The 14,805-nt window shown below is 42.9% G+C and overlaps 1 protein-coding gene across 2 annotated transcripts in view; it reads right to left on the bottom strand.

The window, feature by feature from the left end:
• Window positions 1–14,805, bottom strand: part of LOC123367048 (CD2 associated protein) — a 126,020-nt gene that overhangs the window by 62,003 nt on the left and 49,212 nt on the right. For both annotated transcript variants that reach the window (XM_045011044.1, XM_045011045.1), the window contains 2 exons: window positions 12,652–12,805; window positions 610–710 (listed from right to left, as the gene is read on the bottom strand). In XM_045011044.1, the coding sequence (XP_044866979.1) occupies window positions 610–710; window positions 12,652–12,805 (255 nt within the window). The remainder of the gene's footprint in view (window positions 1–609; window positions 711–12,651; window positions 12,806–14,805) is intronic.

Below are 14,805 nucleotides of genomic sequence, written 5' to 3'. Positions count from 1 at the left end.
TAAAGGTTTTCAATATCAAGACAGAGCTCTTTAATTGAACTCTGTATTCAGTATGCTAATGCAATGGGGTGGTGTGTTCATGATGATCTGTACTGCTCAGCAAATAGCTACCAAGTTTGATCTACTGCACATTTTTTGCTACTTTGATTTGTTCAAAGGTTCAATAATAAAAGACAAGAAAAGGCAAGCCCTAAAAATCTGGTCTACTAACGCAACTCTCATCTAAGCCTGGCTCCTGTGTGTGAAATTACAGGTGATCAGCCAGAAATAACTTGAGTCCAAATAGCAAAACAACCACCAGGCAAAGATCACATGTACAAACCATAAAGAACTAGGAAGTATTTTTAGGAAATTAGTAAATCATGTTCCATTACACATTAAAGTACATGTTATTCCTTGAATAACTTATAGACTAATATTTGCTAAACACTAGGTCTTTGTTAATTTAACATTTTGCTATTCCTAAGACAGAAAACCTCTAAACTAAAAACTTTAGAGACAGAAAATCATGCCTCCCTCACCATTTTTCAACATTTTTGCAATGTTTCGGTCAAAAAAAGGTTTCATTTGGGCCAAATGCCAGGGGATTAGTTCTATAACATAACTTACCTCTTCATTAATGTCAATAACATCCCCCACCTTGAGCTCCATTTCATCCTCGTTCTGTGGAATATACTCAAACAGCACTTTACACTGCCGCTTCTTTAATTCTGGTGGAAGGGACATTATAAAAACATAATTAAAGTGAAACTGCCTAAAAATAAATTGTGTACTTTTCCATATGCAAATCTTTCAAGAATCGTATTTGAAGAGAACACCTGTAAATCATCCCAAGGAGCTAACTACACTTCCTTAGTTTCTAGTTTTCCAGTTGTCCATTTACAGCAGTATAAATCCAGCTTGCCCTGAGCTAGGTAGACCTTTACAAATACTGACTGGTTCCATTTGTGAGCTTTATACTCTGCCGATTACAAGGGAGTAAACAGTGTACTATCAATTACTAGCGCATTAATACAAAGTTTTATTGACATAACTGAGTCATAGATTAGCCGTTCTATTATTTTTCAAGCTACTTCCTGTGAGAAGAGTGCAACAATCAAAACCGCTGTCAGCTACGTGCTACCTACAGCATTGATCTAGGTGAAAGGAGTAATTCTGGTACACATTTATGAATCTGAAGTTTTATGACTACACTTTCGCACAAACACCCATCCCTACAAAAATGTCAGATGATCTGCAGAGCAAAGAAATGCTAACATCCTTTGCATGAAATAAACAGACCTTGTTAGGTATTAATTTGGGAGTAATGATAATATTTATTTTGCCTGAACATTCAGAACCTGATTTAAAAAAAAAAGGTGTGTGTTTCACTGGACTCGGGGGAGTAAAAACTTTTCCCAGTTCCAGCATGTAAATCAGGATACAAAGCCTATCACTCAATCAATCAGTATTAAGTGGCACAAAAAGAATCTAGGAAGAAAAGGCAACCCACTATAGGATATTTCACAGATGAAAGATACAAAGCTATACAAATATTAAGGGACAGAAGGCATCATGGTAAGAGACAGCTCAAGCAGCTTGCAGTAGCACCACAAGCCAAATTTGTACATGTCACAAGGTTACAGTTTTCCAGATTAATATTGAAATGACACTACCGTAGAAGTCTTGATGGTTTTTTCTTTCCCACTAGAAGTAGAACTTCTAGAAGTAGTTTTCCAGCTAATAATAAGATCATAAACTTTCCAAGGCAACTTCCATCTTGAATGAACATTTTCATTCTGGGTGAATTAATAGGAGTGTTGTATGTATGATACAGCAGGTAACTATCCTGCTTTATTCAGCATTGGTGATGCCTCAGCTGGAGTACCGTGCCCAGGTTTGGGCACCACACTTAAAAAAAAAAAAAAAAAAAAGACGTGGACAAATGGTAGATTGTGTCCAGGGGAGAGCAACAAAAATAAGAAGTTTAGAAAATCTGACCTATGAGGAAAGGTTAAAAAACTGGGCATGATTAGCCTTGAGAAAAAAACGACTAAAAGAGGGACCTGACAACCATCTTCATAGATGTTAAGTGCTGTTATAAAGAGGCTAGCGATCAGTGGTTCTCCATATCCACTGAGATAGGACAAGTAGTAATACGATTAATCCGCAGCAAAGGAAATTTAGATTAGATATTGGGGAAAACTTTCCCACTATAAGGGTGGCTAAATTCTGATATAGGTTACCAAGGGAGGTTGTGGAAACCCCATCATAGAAGGTTTTTAAGGACAGGTTAGACAAACACATGTCAAGGATGGTCTATTAATACTTGGTCCTGCCTCAGTAGGGTGGGCTGGACAATGAGGTCCCTTGGAGGCCTCCTGAGGTCACTTCCAGCCCTACATTTCTATGATTTTATTATTATTTGTATTCCTGTACTGACCACCTACTGCTGGGTGATGTCAACACATTGAGACAGTTCTTGACACAGACACCAAAATGTAAGAACATATAAAAAGGAATGGGGCAACAATCTTTACTTTACTTACATGATATACATTGCTTTTTGTTACTTAAGTACACAGCTGCTACACTTGGCAAGGAGAAAAGCTACATGCCTTCAATAAAAGCCTTAAAAGTTCACTTTACCAGTTGAAAAGATCTAAAAGCTGCCTCTGAGATTACAGAACTGCCCCAAACTTCCAATTAGGATTGAGAACCTATTACCTTAGGGGACATATAAATACATAGGAAAACATGTTTATAATCTAAAAGAGCCAGAAGATAAGTAAGACAAATAACAAGCAATATGTTTAAGATCCATATACTGTGGGTTACTTTCTAAAAATCTTTTCCCTAATCTGCCCCATTTCCATACTGATCCAATACCATTGCTGCCGAGACAATATACCCACCGGGCCAGAAATAGATTTTGGTTCAGTGCAAGAGTGTGTTTTAAAATAAATAAATAAATAAACAAACATCCCAATCAAGGAGTGTTCTTGTGTTACTGATTACTGAAAGTGTAAAGGGCCTCATTGGCCTCTCCTGCCCCTCTGCTATCTTCCAGGCAGCTCCAGTTGCCCTCCCTCACATGGTGGGATGAGGGGGATGTGCCTACACATGCTTTGTGACCCTCTTGGGTCAGGAACGGAGGCCAGCAAGAATTAAAAAACTGGCTGAATGTGTGGGCAAACGTAACATGGTTCCACCAATCTACTTAAAGGGACAGTGCTGGAGAGGCTAAATGGTACAGAAGCAGCTTGTGGTGTTCTGGTGATGTACTTGTACTTCATGTAATTTCATAGTTATGATTCACCTAGAACAGTGGTCCCTAAACTGTGGGGAATGCCCCCTGGGGAGCACAAAGGAACGTTCAGGGTACTGCAGTGGGGCCCAGGTCAGCCCCCATGAGAGGTTGGGAGGGATCACCACCCAGCTCCACTCCAGCCCAGCCCCAGCACGGCCCGCAATCCCAGCTCAAGGCCCGACCTGGCTCCTAGCCTCTGACCTGGCTCCTGCAGGGGCATGGACAGATTACGGTATGGATGGGGGTGGAGAAAACGTGACAAAATGTTTGGGGACCACTCATCTAGAGGGCCAATTCACCAGTAGAAAGCCATAGCTATGAAATGTAGGCCTCACTTCATAGCTAAAATGTCGCTTTTATTCTAGCACTTTATAGCCATACCCAATGTTCACATGTATTAAGCCTTCCAGGGATGGAAGATACTATTAAGTGAATTTTGATGATACTTTGCTCAATTTCAAAAATATTTTAACTCAGTACAATAGAGCATCTTTTAATAATATGGCTCCAAGCAGGATCTTGTCACATGAAAGAGCTCTTCGTCTGCCCTGCAACGGCTTATCAAGGCTGCTGAGTCAGCCACATTTTGGACTAAGGAAGTTAGTAATCTTTCTTCTCTAAAGGTCATGAGGGGAGCAGTCCCAAAATTGGGTCTTAAGTTCCCTCAGATGCTGACTCAAGTTCCTGACCAGTTTTCTTGATGACATCTAAATCAAGAGGAAATTACACCACATTTCTGCATTGTGCTCAAAGAAACTGGTTTCCAAGCTTCCTTAAGAATGCTTCTTCTTTGTCAAGCTTACACAGAACATTCATATTCTGCTCCTGGAGAGAAGCTCATTCAGATGCTCACAGCAGTCAAAGATAAACATGCCACTTAAGATTAATATAGTAAGCATGAACAAAAGGAGATTGCTGATCATTCAGGGAAACGTACATTTCCACTCAATCTGACAAGTATACTAGCCTTTCAGTGCAAGTTCTACACATATCATAGAATTATAGAATCTCAGGGTTGGAAGGGACCTCAGGAGGTCATCTAGTCCAACCCCCTGCTCAAAGGAGGACCAAACCCAACTAAATCATCACAGCCAGGGCTTTGTCAAGCCTGACCTTAAAAACCTCTAAGGAAGGAGATTCCACCACCTCCCTAGGTAACCCATTCCAGTTCTTCACCACCCTACTAGTGAAAAAGTTTTTCCTAATGTCCAACCTAAACCTCCCCCTCTGCTGATCCACTCCTTCAGAGGCATTTCCAGTTGATAGGTCAACAGTATATAACATTTTATGAATTCATATTCTCTTGGTCAAACAGTGGAATATAAAAAACTTGGTCACCAAAAATCCTGTAAAAGGGAATTTTCAGTATTGCTAGTTTGCTTTCCCCGATCTCTTAGGTCAGTCTGTGTACAGCATAATGTCTGTATCTGATGACAAGAGGTAAGAAGAAAATTCAGTGACATTTTCAATTAACACAGCATAATGTGGCTAACTCAATTGGTGAAAAATAGGGGCAAGTTAAAGAAGGATAGTAAAATAATACCAGGTGGCAGCTTAAGAGCCCTAACAACAGCGCTGTGCTCAGAGAACGACTAGATTCCTATGAATGTAGGCATGAGGAATTACTTAAGCTCAGTACCAGTGTGGACACAAGAACAAATGGATATAAACTGGCTATCAGGAAGTTTAGACTTGAAATTAGATGAAGGTTTCTAACCATCAGAGAGAGGAGTGAAGTTCTGGAACAGGCTTCCAAGGGGAGTAGTGGGGTCAAAAGACATATCTGGCTTCAAGACTAAGCTTGATAAGTTTATGGAGGGGATGGTATAATGGTATAGCCTAATTTTGGCAATTAATTCGTCTTTGACTACTAGCTGTAAATATGCCCAATGGCTTGTGATGGGATGTTAGATGGGGTGGGATCTGAGTTACTACAGAGAATTCTTTCCTGGGTGTCTGGCTGGTGAGTCTTACCCACATGCTTAGGATTTAGCTGATCACCATATTTGGGGTCGGGAAGGAATTTTCCTCCAGGGCAAATTGGCAGAAGCCCTGGGGGTTTTTCGCCTTCCTCTGCAGTGTGGGACATGGGTCATTTGCTGGAAGGTTCTCTGCACCTTGAAGTCTTTAAACCATGATTTGAGGACTTCAGTGGCTCAGACACTGGTTTGATACAGGAGTGGGCGGGTGAGATTCTGTGGCCTGCATTGTGCAGGAGGTCAGACTAGATCAGGGGTCTCAAACTCAAATGACCCCGAGGGCCGCATGAGGACTAGTGCATTGGCCCGAGGGCCGCATCACTGACACGCCCCCTTGCTGCCCCTGGCCCCACCCCCAATCCACCCCTTCCATGAGGCCCCGCCCCTGCCCTGTCTCTTCTCCACCTCCTCCCCTAAGCGCGCGCAGTTTTAATAAATATATACACTCAGTAATGCACCTCACTCAAAGGACAAAACACGCACTTAGATTTACTGCCTAAGGCTCTGGGAGGGAGTTTGGGTGGGGGAGGGGGTCTGGATGCAGGCTCTGTGCTCGATGCAGGCTCCAGGCTGCGGCAGGGGGTGGGGGTGCAGGCTTTGGGACGGAGTTTGGGGATAGGAGGGCTGTGGGGCTGAGAGCGAGGGGTACATGATGCAGGAGGGGGCTCAGGGCTAGGGAAGAGGGTTGGGCTGTGGGGTGAGGGCTGTGGATGAGGGGTTCATGATGCGAGGGGGCTCAGGGCTAGGGAAGAGGGTTGGGCTGTGGGGTGAGGGCTGTGGATGAGGGGTTCATGATGCGAGGGGGCTCAGGGCTAGGGAAGAGGTTTGGAGTGTGGGGTGAGGGCTGTGGATGAGGGGTTCATGATGTGGGGCGCTCAGGGCTGGGGCAGAGGATTAGGGTGCGGGGGGATGAGGGGTTCATGATGTGGGGGCGCTCAGGGCTGGGGCAGAGGATTAGGGTGCGGGGGGATGAGGGGTTCATGATGTGGGGGTGCTCAGGGCTGGGGCAGAGGATTAGGGTGCAGGGGGATGAGGGGTTCATGATGTGGGGGTGCTCAGGGCTGGGGCTGAGGATTAGGGTGCGGGGGGAATGAGGGCTCTGGCTGGGGCTGAGGGTTTGGGGTTGGAGAGGCTCAGGGTAAGGGAAGCCTGCCTTGCCAGTACTGGCGGAGGGCAGGCACTAGGACCCTGCACCCTAATCCTCAGCCCCAGCCAGAGCCCTCATCCCCCCTCACCCTAATCCTCAGCCCCAGCCCTGAGCGCCCCCACATCATGAACCCCTCATCCCCCGCACCCTAATCATCTCCCCCAGCCAGAGCCCTCATCCCCCCTCTGCCCCAGCCCTGAGCGCCCCCCGCGGGCCGCATGTTTGAGACCCCTGGACTAGATGATCATAATGGTCCCTTCTGACCTTAAAGTCTATGATTCTATGTTACTAGTCATCAAGAGTTTATTTAACACTATGACCTATAAGTAGCACTTGTCTTCCTCTCAGCTCTGGCACAGGTTGGGTGTCCAGACTGATACAGTAGGAAAAACCAAGTTACCCATAAAGTTCTTTTTCTCCTGTAACTGTGAGGTCAGGCTGGGCACTGAACTCAAGAAGGGTCCACAGAAATACAATACATTGGGCCATGAAGCACCTGAGACCCCTATGAAAATTGAACAGCATTTCCCCAAGGTGCTGTTTCCAGAGACCTACATATATTTTGGGATGGTACCTGGATGAGGTTAGAAAATCAGAGACTGCCGTTGCTGTATTCAGAGTTCCTACAGAAACACTTTGCCCAGATGCATACTCAATTTGGGGTCCCTGATTAAACACATAAACATAGAAATGTAGGACTTGGGGGGACCTCGAAAAGTCATCAAGTCCAGCCCCCTGAGCTATGGTAGGCCCAAGAAAACCTAGACCATCCTTGAGAGATGTTGGTCCTCCTTGTTTTTAAGTACTTCCAAAGATGGGGACTCCACGACCTCTCTTGGAAACCTATTCCAGAGTTTAAACTACCCTTATAGTTAAATCTCCCTTGCTGCTGGTTAAGCCCATTACTTTTTGTCCTACCTTTAGTGGACATGGAGAACAATTGATCACCATCCTCTTTATAACAGCTGTTACCACACTGGAAAACTTATCAGGTTGCCCCTCAGTCTTCTTTTCTCAAGCCTAAATATGCCCAGTTTAAGCTTTCCTCATAGATCAGGTTTTCTAACCCTTTAATTATTTTTGTTGCTTTCCTCTGGACTCTCTCCAATTTGTCCACATCTTTCCTATATTGTGGTGCCTAGCTGGGGCCTCACCAGTGCTGAGTAGAGCAGGACAATTACCCCGTCTCTCACATACAACACTCCTGTTAAAACACCCTGGGACAGGGAATGTTTAGATAGACACGATCAGGTTTATTTCCTTATTTTGGCTTGCGGATTTCCTCTGTGCTATTTTTGTTTTGTAACGTAAACCTGGACCCCAGCGATCCATTCCTGGTGCCTAACCCCTTTTCAGTTACTCTAAAAAAAAAAAATCTAGCAATAGCCTGATTTTCCGGATGTGTTTCCTTTCTTCTTTTTTTAAATAAAATTTACCTTTTTTAAGAAACTGATTAGTTTTGTGTCTTAGAAAGTCTGTGCATATGTTTTTCAATTAGCTGGTGGCAACAGCTGGGTTTCCCTTGTTTGTTTTCTTTCTCGGCTTCCCTGAGGGAAGGGTGGAAAAGCCGAGGGACCTCAGGGAAAACTTTCCAAGTGAGTTTTTCCACGATTTGCAAGAGGCAGTTTTTCACTTGGGTGGTAGCAGCGTTTACCAAGCAAACGACAGAGAAAAGTTGTAACCTTGGGAGTTTAATACCAGCCTGAAGTGGCCAGTATTAATTTTTAGAATCCTTGCGGACCCCCACCTTCTGCACTCAAAGTGCCAGAGTGGGGAATCAGCCCTGACACCTCCCTTTTCAAGTTCAGCTACCAATATCTTTGAGAATTGTATTAAGGCAAAAAAGGAGGGCCCTGAACCTCCAGCATTTGTGCCCAGAAGACACAAACAAAAACCTGCAATGGGATTGGTTGATGAGAAACTGAAGATAAATCCTGCAGGTTCCAGTAGCAAATTCACCCTAAATGACAGCTGGATTACAGAGGTCAAAGATTGAATGTGGAAAATAAACCTAACATTTTTGGGGTCTTTCAGGCTCAGCATCTGTGGAAACTACTAGAGGCCTTGAAAAGTACAAAATATAAAAACATAAAAACGGCCATATTGGGTCAGACCAAAGGTCCATCTAGCCCAGTATTCTGCCTTCCGACAGCGGCCAATGCCAGGTGTGTCCCAGAGAGAATGAAAGAACAGGTAATCATCAAGTGATCCATCCTGTCACCCGTTCCCAGCTTCTGGCAAATAGAGGCAAGGGATACCATCCCTGCCCATCCTGGTTAATAGCCATTGATGAACCTATCCTCCGAATTTACCTAGTTCTTTTTTGAACTCTGTTATAGTCTTGGCCTTCACAACATCTTCTGGCAAGGAGTTCCACAGGCTGACTGTGCATTGTGTGAAAAAAATACTTCCTTTTGCTTGTTTTAAACCTGCTGCCTATTAATTTCATTTGGTGACCCCTAGATCTTGTGTTATGAGAAGGAGTAAATAAATAACACTTCCTTATTTACTTTCTCCACACCAGTCAGGATTTTATAGACCTCAACCATAGCCCCCCAAGTTGTCTCTTTTCCAAGCTGAAAAGTCCCAGTTTTATTAATCTTTCCTTTTATGGCAGTCATTCCATATCCCTAATAATTTTTGTTGCCCTTTTCTGAACCTTTTCCAATACCTATTTTTGAGATGGCGTGACCACATCTGCACGCAGTATTCAAGATGTGGGTGTACCATAGATTTATACAGAGGCAATATGATCTTTTCTGTCTTATTATCTCTCTCTTTCTTAATGAGTCCCAACATTCTGTTTGCTTTTTTGACTGCCACTGCACATTGAGTGGATGTTTTCAGAGAACTATCCACAATGACTCCAAGATCTTTCTCTTGAGTGGTAACAGCTAATTTAGGCCCCATCCTTTTATATATATAGTTTTCCATAAATAGATTATGTTTTCCAATGTGCATTACTTTGCATTTATCAACACTGAATTTCATCTGCCATTTTGTTGCCCAGTCACCTAGTTTTATGAGATCCTTTTGTAGCTCTTCTCAAGATTGTTAAGCCCCAAGCAGACTGAATAGTTTTGAATCATCTGAAACTGTTGCCACCTCAGTGTTTACCCCTTTTTCCAGATCATTTATGAGGACCTTCCCTCTTACCCCATGACAGCTTACTTTGCTTAAGAGCCTTTGGTGAGGGACCTTGTAAAAGGCTCTCTCAGAATCTAAGTACACTATACCCTCTCGATTCCCTCTTGTCCACATGCTTGATGACCCCCTCAAAGAATTCTAGTAGATTGCTGAGGCATGATTTCCCTTTACAAAAACCGTGTTGACTCTTCCACAACAAATTATGTTCATCTATGTGTCTGACAATTTTGTTCTTTAGTATAGTTTCAAGCAGTTTGCCCAGCACTGAAGTCAGGTTTACTGGCCCGTAACTGCCGGGATCATCTCTGGAGCCCTTTTTAAAAATTGGCGTCACATTAGTTATTCTCCAGTCATTTGGTACAGAAGCTGATTTAAGTGATAGGTTACAAACTACAGTTAGTAGTTCTGCAATTTCAAAATCTGAGTTCCTTCAGAACTCTTGGGTGAATACCAACTGGCCCTGGTGACTCATTACTGTTTAGTTTGTCAATTTGTTCCAAAACTACCTCTAATGACAACTCATATTAAACCACCTGAAAAAATTCTCCAAAATCGGGGGGGAAGGGACTGAGACTAATTGTTCTGCCCATAAATTAGTTTTTGGGATTACTTGCAGTTTGATAGAATGCATGCTAGAGTGAAAGGAGTTTTGCCATGTAATATTACTAGGCTTGAGTTAATTAGCACAGGAGACCGTGTCTACAACCCAAGGGATATGAAGTCACATCTGCACCACAAAGAACCCTGTGGTCTCCTTTACTATCAGAAAAAGGCTTCCTTAGACTTCTTGAGAGAGAGAACACTTTTCAGTGAGTCTTCTCAACCTGACAGCTCTTTGAAGATACAGGGTTTAGCAATCTTACCAAACTGAAGAAATCTGAATGAACTAGAAAGTGACAATCTGTTATCCTGTCAGAAAGCCTTGGATTCTCAAGCAAGGCTTCCCATGTCAAAAGAAATGACCTTAGAAACATTTCTTAAGCACCAGCATGAGCCTGGAATTCTCGGAGACTTCAGGATGCGAGACAGTGGTTCTCTAAAAAGGAGATTTCCAAGAGCAACAGGCTCTATGCTGGCTGCTATGGAGACAGTTATAAGCATTTCCTTCTGATCTAAATTATATCTCATAAATACCTCACCCTTTGTAAGGCACTCTCCCTTCATTGTGGTGAGAGTCAAGCCTCTGTAACCATCTCATAGACTTTAAGGTCAGAAGGGACCATTATGATCATCTAGTCTGACCTCCTGCACAAAGCAGGCCACAGAATCTTACCCATCCACTTCTATAACAAACCCCTAACCTATGTCTGAGTTATTGAAGTCTTCAAATTGTGGAAGACCTCAAGCTGCAGAGAATCCTCCATCAAGTGACCTGTGCCCCATGCTGCAGAGGAAGGCGAAAAACCTCCAGGGCCTCTGCCAATCTGCCTCAGAGGAAAATTCCTTCCCAACTCCAAATATGGCGATCAGTTAAACCCTGGGCATGTGGGCAAGACTCACCCGCCAACACCCAGGAAAGAATTCTCTGTAGTAACTCAGATCCCATCCCATCTAACATCCCATCACAGACCACTGGGCATACTTACCTGCTGATAATCAAAGATCAATTGCCAAAATTAGGCTATCCCATCATACCATCCCTTCCATAAACTGATCAAGCTTAGTCTTAAAGCCAGATATGTCTTTTGCCCCCACTACTCCCCTTGGAAGGCTCTTCCAGAACTTCACTCCTCTAATAGTTAGAAACCTTCCTCTAATTTCAAGTCTAAACTTCCTCGTGTCCAGTTTATATCCATTTGTTCTTGTGTCCACATTGGTACTAAGCTTAAATAATTCCTCTCCCTCCCTAATATTAATCCCTCTGATATAGTTATAAAGAGCCATCATATCCCCCCTCAACCTTCTTTTGGTTAGGCTAAACAAGCCAAGCTCTTTCAGTCTCCTTTCATAAGACAGGTTTTCCATTCCTCGGATCAAGGTTGTAGAGATCCAGAAATGTATTAGGGCTCTTCTGAAAGCAGTTTTAACCTTACTTTCCAAAGGGTTCTTGGAACAGATGCTCCATGGACCAGCAGGGCAGATATTAATCATATCTGACATCTAATACTTGCACTCTCCCCTCACAACTGCTAACCAGTGTCTTGCATTTTTCTCTTCTTAAACTATAAACTCTTTAGGGAAGGGAACATGACTATTTGTACAGCACTATGCAAACTCACAATGCTATAAAAATTATTTTTAGTACCACTCTACGCAGGACAAGGTACATAAAACATTAAAAGAAAGTCTAGCTAAGAGCTCCACTGAACAGACATGCTTCCTTTACTCAAGATAGGAAAATGAATGTGATTGCTCAGACAGAACTGAGCCTCTAACAAAGGAGATGACATCACAAATTTGGCTGAGTTCTCCTGCCTCCTTCTGCAGGTAAGAGGTCATAGTGTCCAGTGTTCAAAATGGTCTGAAAGATGCAGGATGACCACCACCTGACTATGCCAGTGAACCACCCTGCTCTCCAGGTATTATGTTGCTGCACTCAGAGCTTCACCCAGGGAGCTGCAAAATGGCAAAGCAGTAAAGTCCTTTCTTCGGTGGAATTTTATGGTGAACAAAACAACATTCTGTAAGTTCTGGATTTTACAGTGGGCCAAATTCTGCTCTCAGATGCGAGTGCACAGGGCTTCTACAGAATGCAATATAAACCTTTTGCACATATCTGCAGGCAGAATTTGACCAGGGTATTCCTTCCCTTCAAAGCCCCGTAGCTGGCGAGCAGGGCCAGGAAACCTGTCACTCCCCTCCTCCTCCCCACCTCCACTCCCCAACTCTTAAAGTGATAGTTTGCAGTTCCAACACAGTCCTCAATATAGCACAGCTACATCCATGGAACCACAATGAAGTCAGAGGGCCAAATTCTGCTCAGATATAAATCTACAGTGACTGCAGTGGAGTATCTCACCCATGCCCCAGGTTTCCACAGGCCCTAAAAAAATTCAAGCAACACTGAGTAAAAGTGGTGAGAAAACCAGTATTATAAGCCATTAATCTTGGGTATCTTATATAATGCAAGGAAAGGGGGAGCTACCTACTCTTTTTGAAGCTTTTGGATTGAGGATGGGGTTGAAATCCTCCCGCTGGAAGACCGTAGGTGCTCATGCGCTGCACAAGGCTTGCCACAGTTCCATGCCTCTCCCTCTTGATTGGCAAACCATCATCCTTAGGTTCTGGGTCCTTCTTAACTTCCTGGTGGAAAAGAGAAGGCAGAACAAATTTACAAAACTGAGGGGTAATTTAAGTACTCGTTGTTCCAGGGTGTAACGGGTTGTATCGGAGAAAACACTTTCTAGTTGTACAACATCTATGATCCAAGCATCTTAAGGTACTTTAACATGAATCCTCTCTACACCCTTGTAAGTTAGATGTTATTTCCAATTTACAGATAGGTAAACTGAGGTACCCAGAAGAGTCCAGAAGCAGGAAAAGAAACCAGGTGTCCTGAATTCTGGTCTACTACTCCAATCTCTATAGAAAACAGCTGCATGCACTGAAATCTGGGAAAATCAATATAAAAGCTGCATTATAACATATTTATGCTTCCATAGAAGTCAGTATTTCAGTGTAAATTGTGAAGAAGTGAAAGAATTTATAAATATTTTCCATATCATCTACTCTTTTTAGAATTTACATTATAGCAGTTCCTATAGTCCTCAATCATCCCCCCATGGTGCAGGGTATTTTATAAACAATGCAATGAGAGAGAGAGTCCCTGCCCCAAAGAACTTACAGTCTTGGTTAATGACAAGATGCAGTGATGTATAAAATAAACAGGAGGAAAGAGAAAATGAGCTAACAATAATATAAGCATGTTTATGCGTAGATTTTCTGGACATTTAGATTGCCAAGTTCTTACCTGATATAAAATGTTTAAGATCTAATTTGGAAACGGCCCAGTAGTAAAGCCATAGGCCTGATCTGATGGCACAGGAGAGCTCCATAAATAAGAACCAACATTTTTTGACAGAAGAGACTCAATTTTTTCAGCAATTAATCCAGTGAATCAGGACACTTAAACACCATAGTGCTTTTATTTGTAAAAATAATTACTATTTTGAATAAAGTAAATATGCACCCTGAAAGTTTATTGCATGCTCAGTAGTTCCTGACAAGGTACTAGAAAATATGAAGAGAAACTCTTGCATATAACATCAGCACTGAACACTTATCACCTCCCTAGTGAATTCAGCAACCAGTGCTGTAGATTTAGATGTTGTACTTAAAGTAACAGAAAAACAGTTGAAGCACTGCACACTTATTTACTAAGTGATATCAGCTGAATCCTTAAATGGAGGCATGAGTCTTGTTTATATATTGAAATATAACTTCACTAAACACATTAGACAGAGATCCAGCAGGAAATGTATGCAGCTTTCCATGTCATGAAAATCCAGAGCTGTGGTTCCTAGCAGAGCTACTCAGCTGGGCTGGAGAGACATTGAAACTCTCCAGGTCTAATATGAAAAGGACAAGGCTTTCACATCAAGGAGATTCTCTTCACCACTTCCTGTTGGAAACGTGATTCACAAAAATCAAACTGAGATCAGTGTTCATAATTTTTTGTGGGTAAGGGAGTTCCATTCCTCCCTGCTCTATTCTATGAACCCTCCTGCTTGCCTGCAGGCCTGTTCAGCAGTAGCTACACTGAAAAAAAAACCTCTTCCAGAGTCCACAGAGAAGTCCCAGACAGTGAAGTTGCCTAGATATCTTAGTGCTGGGCACCAACATAAGCCCCTAGAATGGAGATTCTCTCACTCTATCTCCCTTTTTTTTTTCCTGGTCCCCTGAAAGTTTCATTTACTCCCTGGCACTGTGTAGATTCAATGACTTACCAGTAAACATAAAAAAGTTTATGGCAGAACCTGAAATAAAACCTAAGTGCTTATCCTGCAAGACTAACTAAGTCAACAAGATCATTTATCTGTATTTACTTGAAAATTGCCTTCTTTCTAGTAGGATGGTTCACAGAACGACAATGGATCTTCAGTCAGCTTGCAGCTTTGGGAACAGAACCAGATCCATTCATCACCAGCAGCAAGGTAACAACAGAATATTGGAGACTATCAGTTTGCAAGAGGAGCCTTTGCTACAGAACCTGCCTAGCTGGCTGGCTGCAGAGTAAGTACAGGTTTCCATATAGGCATAGGGAGCTCTCCTGCACTTTGTCATCTGCCCCTATGCTCTGTGTG

This window comes from Mauremys mutica, chromosome 3 (genome assembly GCF_020497125.1).
Source record: "Mauremys mutica isolate MM-2020 ecotype Southern chromosome 3, ASM2049712v1, whole genome shotgun sequence".
In the NCBI taxonomy this organism is placed as follows: domain Eukaryota; kingdom Metazoa; phylum Chordata; order Testudines; family Geoemydidae; genus Mauremys; species Mauremys mutica.
This window is presented reverse-complemented; position numbering and strand designations above follow the sequence as displayed.